This window comes from Scophthalmus maximus, chromosome 18 (assembly GCF_022379125.1).
Source record: "Scophthalmus maximus strain ysfricsl-2021 chromosome 18, ASM2237912v1, whole genome shotgun sequence".
Lineage (NCBI taxonomy): Eukaryota > Metazoa > Chordata > Actinopteri > Pleuronectiformes > Scophthalmidae > Scophthalmus > Scophthalmus maximus.
In genome coordinates this window covers 3867955-3879432 of record NC_061532.1, presented here as the reverse complement: position 1 = coordinate 3879432, position 11478 = coordinate 3867955, and the positions used below count along the sequence as shown (strand labels likewise).

Below are 11478 nucleotides of genomic sequence, written 5' to 3'. Positions count from 1 at the left end.
AGGATTCCTGACCATTAGTGGCAGAATGTTTTTAAAAGCCAAAGCATTTAGTCACTTGAGATGAACTATGCATCGCCTAAGTCAAAGGGTCATGACATAAAACATATTTTGTGACTGAGCTCTGGTGGTATTTTGGCAGTGGAGATGATAAGAAGGACACGCTTTGTTTAAGTATGAAAAGTTGAGCGGCACTATATTTTTTCTTTTCGGACAAGAGATATGACAAGTTTAATATGCTGGTGATTCCGCGGTGCGTTTTTTTGAAGCTGGGGCTCCTGAGGCAAACTCACTTTTGTTTCGCAGCAGCCGGCATCGAGTGAAAACGCCGCCACGGCTGCAGCAGCAGCAGCTGCGTTGTGCAGCTGAAACTACATCCTCTGTGTGCATGTGGAAAAGTGGCGCGTGGCTTGTTCTTTCATAGTCATGAGTCATTTGACGGAAGAACGACAGTATGTTTCTGAGAAGAGGGTATGCATGCTGTTTCACTTCCTGTTCTCCGTCAACATTTCAGGTTTAAAAATATAAGTAGTCTAAATTAGCCTGACGGACAGATGGAAGGAGACAGAACACAATGAAAATAGATTTTTTTTTCTTCCTAAAAGCTCCGCTAGTCTTTCTGAAGGATGACTGATGCGTGAACACAGAGCACAGGTTTGCATGACGATTACCATCAATCAGCTCTTCTTTTAGCTTCGACAACTCCTTCCTCATCTCATCCAGAATGTCCTACAAAAACATAAAACAAAACAATGCATTTCATCAGATGTCAGAGGAGAGGCAAACCAGACGCTCACCGCTTGGCAGCTTTCAAATTTCGACCTTCAGCTGGAGATGCGAACCCGAGGGTCTGCTTTGGCTTTTGGAATTGAGCGAGGTGGAGGCACTGACGACTGGCAAAGGGAGATTTCTCCGTCCACTTAATGAAGCAGCTAATCTGCGTGCGCAGGGAATCCCGGTGAGATTAGCCTTAAAGACTTTACTTATATGATGCGAAGATGTAAACAAACCGACAGAGAGAGAGAGAGAGAGAGAGAGCATGCGGGCGAATTAGTATTAGTTTGAGCTGGGATCCTTTGTTTCCAAAGCACAAAGACTGAGAAAAAAAGGATGCCGGCGGTGAGTTCATTAGCGGGTCCGTAGGGTGTCGCCTGCGTCACAGTCCTGCTGCTGTGACCAGTTGCAGTGACAGATAGGCAGGACTCTGACAGACTCTCGACTTATCTAACGGGCTCATTCACGGAGGTCACTGCGCACACGCACACTGTTCTTCACTGCATAACTAGTATTATATTTAGAAAAAAAGACTGAACAATGAAAATGGAGGTATTACAAACAGACCTCAAATGATTCAGACGTTAACCCCCATATTTGTGTTTATATAAGCACAAAAATGCGTACGTTTTCAGTCAAACGCATTGATAAAATGAGGCTTCGCATATCACATCAAGTAACAAAATGACACACCATTTAAAAACAGTCGATTGACTCGGTCTGCGTTAGGAAGCTCCTTCAACTTTGTCTTGAGGTCACCTGAGCCTTTGAACACATCAGCGGTAGCATATTTCTATGTTGTATTCATATGTTTGCTTTGGTAATTTGGTTCAAGTGATTTGAATATGCTGCAAATACCAGCCTTTTGTGGTTTTATGGAGCATTAAATCATTAAATAAATTAAACAAATTAATTGGTTGAAGAGAAGGTACGATTTCAGTCGACCATTAAAGACACCTCACATAGTGTCACAAACAGGCACGAGCATTACAGTCTACATATTATATATATGTACAACCACCAATAATGTACAGTGATGAATCAATCTTGTGTTTGCGTACCTGTTTCAATCTGTCATAGTCAACAGCTTCTGTTGGCACACCGTTGGCAGTTAAGGATGCAGTAGGTGTAGGAGTGGATTTGGGTCTGCGAGAAGGGACAAAGAAGAAGAAAAAAAGATAAAGAGCTGAGAGGGATGAAGGTGATTAAAAAAAAAAGGATGGTCTGATGGTCAACATCGAAAATCGATGCACAGTTGGATACATCACCCAAAGTGTGCATGCTGCTTAGTGTTTATGTCATCATTAGGAGACAATGCAACTGTTAGAGAATGATCCGTGGGTTTGATAAACACGACACAAAATATCAGTAGCTGCTCTGCTTCCTGTTAAGCCAATGTACTGTGCGTGCTAATGTGAAGAAATAGTGTTGCAACATTTTCTCCCATAAACCCTTCAACAAGAAAAAAATAATAAAACTGTGATTTTCATTACACCCAGTAAAGCTCTTTCCTCAGTTCATTAGTAAGTTGCTGTTGCATCTCATTTCTTCAGTTAATGTCTCATAACCTGATGATTGAAAAATGATGCTTGCAACGCTGGCTCTGGCTGAAGCATGCACACACATTTGAGGAAGTGCACTCACCAACCACATGCGTGTAAACACACACACACACACACACACACACACACACACACACACACACTTCAGAGCAGCCTATGAAACTTGACTCAAGCGGCCAATCACTTTCCAGAGAGGAAGTGTGTGCGGAGGGAGAAGTGAAAAACGGGAAACAAGCTCGGCAGCAGGTCATTTAGGAGCCGCGGGTCGGAAATACTGTACTTCACCGGTAGGCGGAAATTACATATGCGTGGTGCTTTGGTTTTATCATTCAGGCTGTTTCTGGTTCGAAGCCAATGTACACAGAACAGAACAAAAGACAAAGGAGGAGGTGAGAAGTAGATTCAGGTCGGAGACACAGCCCGACGTTCTACACTCAGCTCTATAAGCTTTTAGTACAGCGTCCATATCTGCTCCAATATTGACACAGGGGAAAAAAAACTTATATGACGTTACTGACTATGATGTCGACACGACAGTTTGGATTTGATAGCCATCTGCGCTGAGGGAAAGTGTGTTTTCTTTCACTCTTTTGGCACGTTGCCACAAACGCTGCTCAATGCATGTTGCGGAAAACGACTCACAGTTGTGTGTCAGCACCATCGTTTTTTATGCAAATTGCACTTCGATATTTTCTGATAAGACAACGTAATGCACACAACAGCGGTGGGTGTACTCGGCTCCCCCGGGGTCACATATTCGAGTCAATTTTAATAAGCTGGAATTAAAAACACCCATCTGGTCTGGTCTCCTCTCTTGTGAGCGCACGCACGTGCGCGCACACACACACACACACACACACACACACACACACACACACACGGCCTTATCTGTGAGCCTGCTGGACCTGTTCTGGCTAGACCGTGATAATACCGTGCCAAGTCTGCTCTGCACTGGGCGGACACTTTTTTTTTTTGCGTTTGTGTGTATGATAGGGTGGGTGTATTGCGCATATGGATTTCCCTCTTTTGAAGGAGGGGAGGGGGAAGGTTATTTGAGGTCAGCGAGCGGCGCAGCATGCAGAGACAATAACTAGATTCCATTAGAAATCCATCATCCAGACGCACGGACAGAGCTGGTCCCTGCAGGCCGATCAATTTGTTACGCAGAGACAACACAGAAATCAATCCAAACAAAAAATTGAATTCAGGCATTTAACAATGACTGCTCTCCCAAAAAAGAAAAGGGAAGAAAACACGTCCATCACAGCAAACCTCAAGGGAAAAAGAAAGAAACTGCTTTAAAAAGAAAAGGATTTCTCAAAGTCTCCACGGCCTTCTCTCTCTCTCTACCTGTTGGAGGGATCTGCTCCCGGAGGATATCTCCACGGAGACTCTCGTCTGTGTGAGCAGCAGAGACACTGACTTTACAAATTACGGCCTGGTACCTGTCTGTGCACTGTCTGTGTCTCCGCTCCGGGACTAATGAGACGGCGTTTGTGTCGTGACACCAGGGAGAGACAGGCAGGAGTGTCAGACACTAACTCCAACACTTCCAGGGGATGCTATGTCATGAGCTTTCATCGCCGATCTACCTCAAAAGCATTGAAAGTAAAGTTAGTGGTATTACGAGGCTCCGGCTGCACCCACGTGCTCGTGTGGAATGAGTTTATTCTAGGCATGATGTACATGTACTGGCAGATGGCTTCATCTGTTTACTGAGGGAGGGTTTGTGCGACGGAAAACGCTCTTTAAAAAAATTGTATTGACGTGTTGAAGGTCACATGTAAGCCAAAAAGGGGTCTCTGAGGAGAAAAAGATTTTCCACATTAACTACCGTTGACCTAATGGTGCATTTATGTCCTGAGGAGGTATAAAACTACCTAAATGTTGAATCCACGTTGAATATTACCCAAAGTATAACGGTGAAAAATAATGTCTGACACCCAAGGTGCACACGAAGGCGACGTAAGCTTTAGTGACGTTAGCCAGCACTGAACGGGCCCCCGCTGCCCCGCACCATGCCAAAGCTATGGGATGCAGATGGTTCTCTACTGGGGGAAATGAGGTTTAGTAGCAGCGATGCCATTCAAAACACAAAGAATGTGGGCAGATAAAGTATACTCCCCTGGAGCCCTTTGACAATTAAAACTTCTGAATCATTTTTTAAGGATACGAAAGTGCAACATTGCAGGGAAGCGGAGAGGAGGGGAATGCTGTACCTTCCAATAACTGGAGATTTGCTACCGTTCATGGTGTTTGTTCTTTCCCAGGGCTTCCTGGGCATGTCTGGAACAATAAAACAAAAAAGGGCAATTATGAGAAGCAAATTCTCCCTACCATGTCACAAAAGGTGCATCTGTTCATTCCAGCAGCAGATCATATTTGAATCCTGAAATCGTCAGGAGTCAAGGAAATGTAGGGTTGGCTTCCAATAACTGTAAAACATTAAGCTCAGCGCGATGCTAACTTGGTTCCTCGTCGCCTGCGTTAGGAAGATGCATTTTAAAGAGTGTCTGCCGCGGTGCTTTGGTCGGTCGCCCCTCCGTCGGTTCCCTCTGACACTTACCTGGTGTGCTACAGGCTGACATTTTCGGGGTCGTGTTTATGTCGCCCTCCTCCTATTGGACACACAGAAACAGCGTGCAAAGGTCAAAGAGGCGTCACACCGAGAGGGTGATAATCGGTGAGCGTTGCAGATATGAAACGGGGACGGCGACGGGCGGTCCAGAGGGAAGGAGTTTTACCGATCAGCCGGGATAATAAAATCAGTAAGTGGTTTTAATATCCTGGAGCAGAGCAGCAACAGGGTAACAACAACATATAAATATGTACTCAAATATCATAAGGCCTGGTTTCTTTGTCGTTCAAGTAATTATTGACACGTGATGGAATCAGCACGTGGGGATTAACAGACTGGAATTTGGTGCACAGCATGCGCCCATGAGGAATGTGGACTATCACACAGATAGAGCAATGAGTGATTGGGGAGTCGTTTCAGGCAGAACTGTAGTTCTGACATTTTGGAATCATATTAGACAAAGCTGTCCATAAAGTAGGGACGGAGGGAAAATGGAGCAGCACTGATCTTTACTTACTGATCTCTGGTCAGGTTCAGGCGACGAGCCCTTCTCTGCAATTCTTCTCCTGTAAGATATGGAGCCCATCATAAACCACGTAAAGAACAATTCCTTCCTGGGGTCAACATTTTTTAAAGACTTAATTCAGATCATGTGCGGCAGAAATCCATTTAAATCAGGACTTCTCCACAACTCAGCCCATAACGTTGAAGAATACTGGGGGAGTGAAGATCGCAAGTAACTCATTTGTTAGAAGGTACAAGAACAAAATCCTGATCGTGACGAACATTGTGATGAACGCAGTAAGGTGACACTACCTCCTGGCCAACAGGGCACTCATCTCCTCCATGAGGCCTCCTCCTCCGGCCAGAGGGCCGTTGCCTCTGGCTTCAGATTTGGCCCCCGCGGCCGCTCCGGCCCCCGACATGGCCGCTGCCAGTGCGGCCACCGCATCGTCACTCTGGAGAGACACAAGCGACATCCCCAGTGAAATAGTCGGTTCCTTATGATTGGACGGAGGCATTGGCTGCCATTTTGTATTACAAAACAAGAATTGAAAATGTATCATGGGTCTTTATGTAAGGAAAGTCATAAATATTTTAATGAATTTTTTCCCCATTAAATTTAAAGTTGATTTCTGTATTTTGTCATGTAAGAAACACAAGCATTGTTTGGCAGGATGAGACGTGACAGATGATGACCATGTGTGTGTGTGTGTGTGTGTGTGTGTGTGTGTGAGATCATGCAAGAATTTGGCGTGTGTGTGTCTGTGTGTGTGCATGACTGTTTCAGTTACAGCGATTCAATGTGATTGTGTTTGAAGATCATGTCTGAGTGCTGTGCGGATTAGCAGAAAAACTTGAAAGAGGAAGGACGCAAAGATTAATGGAAACACAGAATTGTAGATTTCAGTTTTAGTTTCGCCTGATCACATAACCAACCAAGCGCTCACCCGTGCCACTTTGCGCAGCTTGGCTCCGGCGAGGGCGGCGGCCAGGCCCGAGAGTGGTCGATCCTCTGCGGGAGAGAACAGTCCAGCGGGGAGGGGGGGTGCCGGGGGAGGGAGCGGGGCTCCGGGAGGAGGGGGTGGACCCGGCGGAGGCGGGGGCGTCCCACATGGAGTCAGTGTGGGAGGGAGAGGAGGAGGAGGGGGTGGAGGAGGGTGGTTGGCCGGGGCGGCGGGGGTGGCGGCCGCGGAGGTCACAGTGGAGCTGGGTGGCAGCGGTGGAGGCGGGGGAGGAGTCGGGGTGGTCAACCCTGGGGTCTGCACAAGGTCTGTTTGGGAGGAGGAGGAGGGGTGGGGGTGGTGGGGGAACACATTGGGGGATGGGCAAAGACACAGGGAAGGAAAACTGAGTTCAACTGTCATTTTTCAGAAAATCACAAAGCAAAAAGCCTGTGGACAGGGTGGACTTCAGTCCGACACTCAGAGACATGATTCTGCACTGGATTAGTATGACTCGGAGACTGTGGAACTAGCTCAATAACTCGCCATATACACTCAGTGAGCACTTTATTAGGAACACCATACCAACAGTCTCTACCTGAAGTTCTTCGTGGCATTGATTCCTTAAGGTGTTGGAAACTGCTTCCACATGACTGACTGGACAGTTGCATGAATCACAATGTGTGTGGGTGTTCCCAATAAAGTGACCTGAACATCTTGTCGGGATAGAGCGACAGGTGATGTCTTTTTTTTTTTCAAAATGAAACAGAACATTGAATACACATATTTAGCTATGACAGCATGCCACATCATTATCACAGCAAATGTTACCGTCGGCATGCAGCTAGCAGTGATGGGTTTGTGGTTAGAAGTAGGGTTGGGCAACATGGAAAATTAGACATCAAAATAGCTCTTATTTGTGGACAGTAAAAATGTCCACATAGATTGATATTGCCCGGCCACATATGGAAGGTTTACGTGCCAAGAAACATAGATGAGACTAGACGATCAACATCAAGCATTAAAAGACAGACACACACACACACACTCACACGATGACACGCTCATAGTTGCATATAATGACCACAAAGGCAATCAACACAGGAACAGTTGTATTTCGGTCGATACCATCCGTCTGCATGTGATACAAGCCCTGATTCACCAACGTTTGCCAAAAGATGATCAAAACTGAGTATGAGTATGAATGAACTGGTCTTCTCCGATAAATAAACAGATGATTACTTCATGTCTAATAATAGTTGTGAGAAAAAAATGGATAGTGAATTTGTTCTCATCCCAGACAAGAATCAATGATAGATGGTCCATGGGGGAATGTGAACATGTGATCGATGTCGAACCAGCAGTTAAGTCCTTTCAAAGCCATCATGATCAATGATCTCGGAGGTCAAAGGTCATTGAAGACTCCCCTTCAGCTATTAACAGAAATGCCCGGGGACAAATGTGAATTTGCATATAAAAGCAGAACGGGAGTTTTAAGGCAAATTAGCGATTTTCTCAAAAACTGCCAAAGACTCATGAAGGAACAATTGATAATGAATCGAATATAAATGGAGATAAAAGCAAATATAATGGATATTGAAAACTAACATATGTTAATAACCAGGTTTTCTTTTTAACATTTAGTGACAACTCATCACCGACAAATGAGGACGGATGAGCTCATATCATATAGGAAACGTATGATTACCATGGGGACAACTGATGAAATACAGTGTTTCATGTCCCTGTTCAGTTTAAAATACCAATCTATGTGAACACTTTAGGGTCTTTTTTTCTCCATTTTTTTATGAGTGAAACCTCACATGGAGGAGTCAAATGAGGGTAAATCAGATGGCAAAACCATGAGATCAGCACAGTGGTGCGAAAAAACAAAACAAACCAAAAAGTATGCCGAACTTTGGCTGGTTGTGAAATGGATTGACGAACGAGCGGCCGGCAAATCAAAGAGGCGGTGGTTCCACGCGGACTTTGGCCAGTGATCAGTAACGGATTCCTGTCGATGGGACAGAATGCCATGCCGATGGAACAGACACACTCAGCCGGCGAAGCCCTTCAAACACCAGGCACGTATGCACATCACATGAGTTTTATGGGAAGAGGCCTGTGCAGCGGTGACTGCGCCACCATGAGAGAATCAACCCGAGCTGCACTTTCACTGTCAGAAGAGGAGGAAAAGTCATTTAGTAGATTAAAATCTGGAGTCGGGTTACCAAGGACGACGCGCACCTCGAAAGAGAGGAAACAAACGCGTCCGGACATTTTTTTTCCTGAGTTTGCCGTTCACATATGATGAACGCAGCGGGGAGATTGTCCGAGTCGGACGGGCTCACAAGAGCAGGAGCATTTTGCGGAACATTCAGGCGAGGGTTGGCGCCTGGGAAGGGCGCCCACTCCGCGCTCGCTGTGAATCTTCCGCAGATGTTTCCGCTGTATGGGCTCAATTGGACAATATTCCGGAAATCTTAATCGTCCGTTGTTGACGTGGCCAGCTCGATACTATGCTCACTTGCACTTTGTTTCTTCCTAGAAAATTCTGATAAATACTGAGTTTGATTGTAACAATTATCACATCTTGTGCTATGACGAATAAATAATGGCAGCTCTTTGCGGGCTTAGAAGTGGATAATTCACTCACTTCCTTGACAATTTGTTTCAGAATTATTTGACTTTGAATTTGAATTTTGACTGAATGACATCCCTCACTTATGATCTCATCTGAGCCCATCAGAGGCGGGGATCATCTCGGAGGGCGGTGCAGTACTCCAGTGAACTGCACCAGGTGTTCTTAAGTATTCTTTTAGGAAGAATTGGTGCGTTGAATATTTTGTATGTACAGAGTATGTCTACAACAATGTGTTTTACCGCTGTTATGTTAAAATAAAGTTTCAATACATGTATTGCATTGAACGTTTATTAGTACACAAAACACATGCAAAACACAACACAGGTTTTCTCAACTTTAACATTTCAATTTTCTAATATTAATATTTGAAGTAGCCCCCCCCCACCCCGTTAGTGGGTGAGTCAAGAGGACGTGACAGACAGAGGGGAGAGAGGCAGTGAGAAAGAGAGAGAGCAGAATCCAGACTGGAGGCCTTACCCTGGGGCTGACAGGAGAAGCCCCCCTGAGGCGAGAGGGGCTCTGTGTCCAGCTCCCCCGGCCCCGACAGGCCCAGGCCCACGGGGAGGGAGAGGTGCTCAACAGAGGCAGCGGTGGCGGCAGTGGCTGCAGCAGCAGGGGGCGCTGTGGAGGGAGAGGGCACACCAGGAGCCTGGGATGAGGAAGGGGGAGACGAGGTGGAGGAGGAAGACGGATGGTGGGCAACAGGGGAGGGGAGAGGGGGCGGGGTGGGTGGGGGAGGTGGGGTTGGACATGCAATGCCGACAGGGGTGTGGCTGTGTGGGATGGTCAAAGGAGAGGGTGCGGGGAACATGGGTGGGCCGTTGGGGGACGGCGAGGGAGGCTTCTGGGTCAGAGGGGAAGGCGCCGCAATGGGAATGAGTGGCCGCGGACCTGCGGCCTTTCCCGGGGGACTGCTGATCATGACAGGGGGCGACGGAGGCAGTGGGGTAAAGTTGCACGCCGACCACACCACAGACTTGGGTGCAGCAGGAGGGGCGGGGGCCGGAGCCGGAGCCGGGGCCGGGGCCTGCGGCAGGGCCTGCTGTCGCCTCGGCACCGTGGCGTAGTGAGGCAGGACCGGGTGGAAGGCAGAACCGAGCGAGGTGGCGAATCGGGAGGCCGAGTGCCTGAGCGGCGGCGTTGGGGGTGTGGTGTTCGACGGCGACAATGGAGTCCCAGGAGCTGGGTAGGTGGGCGTGGATGGGGACACAGGTGTCGAGGATGTTCTACCGTACTCCTGAGGTGTGGGGGTGTACAGGGTGCTTTCAAAAGCTGGACGCACGCGACGCCAATGGACAAACCAAGGACAAGACAGGACAGGACAGAAGGGAAGGGGGGAGACAGAAGGAAGTAGAGAAGGCAGGAAGGAAGCAGCCGTTGTGCACACAGGAGGGAAAGACAGCAGGTCAGGAGAGAAGGAAGGAAGGAGGGAGGAAAAAAGAGAAGGGGGCAGATGAAGCAGGAATAACCAGCACAGAGCGATACTGCATATACACGTTCTGATTCCAGGCTGTGATTTCTCAGCCTGAGCTGAAGCTACGATGTTAGTGGACAGGTGTTAGCACTGTGGACGGAGCCAGACACACAAAGCTTTCATCGTCGTCTGGTTCACAGGAGGAGGGACAAAAATACAAATGGACTGAGGACTTTACCATGTCCCACTCACCCATAGAATAGTACTGCAGTGATAAATATTCCATATTCACAAAGACCAAACATGCAACAGTTAATATATATCTAAGAGGTAATTTTAACAGTTTGTTTACAGTATAAGTCAGTATTGTTCTGTCAGTGTTACCGGTGACATTTAAAGTAAAAATCATAGACACACTTTATTAGCGTTAAAGGGGCAGTACGCGATTCCAAAGCAATACACGTTTTTGTAAATATCTGCGAATATTTCCTCACCGTCTGTTAGCTGTCCCTTGTTTTGCCGAAAAAAAATCCCCTTTTTGTTTTTCGGCGCAGCCCAGGCTCCGTAAATCGGAAAACCCCCCAAAAATTGGTGCGGACCGCACCACAATGCAATGCGAGTTCGGTCTGAAAAAACATCACTCGTCGACACCTTAAGAGACGTGTTGGCCGGCGATGCTGCAACATGCCACTGGTTCTAGCCTAGTTAGTTAGTTGGCTGGGTTAGTGCGTCGGACTCCCATTACCCGAGGTGGCGGGTAAGGACGAGTTATTACTGATTCTATCTTCATCCTCTCGTCCGTTTCAGCCCTCTCTGGTTCATTACCTTTATTGTGTTCATTTACTGTATGTGCTACTCCAGCACTGTACGGGCATGCCATATGTTTTGTGTGTACGTGTACGTGGGGATGGTGTGACGTTGTTGATCCACAGTTCACCTTCTGCTCCACTTCCCCGCCTTACTATTGATGCCATTCCACACTTTATTTCAGTCTTTATTCTCATGACCTATCGACAATGCTTGATGTTAGTATCAGACAGCTGCTTAAAGCCAAATCTATGTGA

General features: G+C 47.0%; 1 protein-coding gene across 6 annotated transcripts in view; it reads right to left on the bottom strand.

The window, feature by feature from the left end:
- The window catches only part of enah (ENAH actin regulator), a 113886-nt gene that overhangs the window by 5143 nt on the left and 97265 nt on the right, over positions 1-11478 (bottom strand). For 4 of the 6 annotated variants that reach the window (XM_047328422.1, XM_035616837.2, XM_047328421.1 and 1 more), the window contains 8 exons: positions 9478-10272; positions 6363-6685; positions 5728-5870; positions 5429-5477; positions 4900-4951; positions 4553-4619; positions 1833-1917; positions 669-726 (listed from right to left, as the gene is read on the bottom strand). In XM_047328422.1, coding sequence (XP_047184378.1) covers positions 669-726; positions 1833-1917; positions 4553-4619; positions 4900-4951; positions 5429-5477; positions 5728-5870; positions 6363-6685; positions 9478-10272 — 1572 coding nt within the window. The remainder of the gene's footprint in view (positions 1-668; positions 727-1832; positions 1918-4552; positions 4620-4899; positions 4952-5428; positions 5478-5727; positions 5871-6362; positions 6686-9477; positions 10273-11478) is intronic. The other 2 variants (XM_047328423.1, XM_047328424.1) reach the window with 2 other exon arrangements.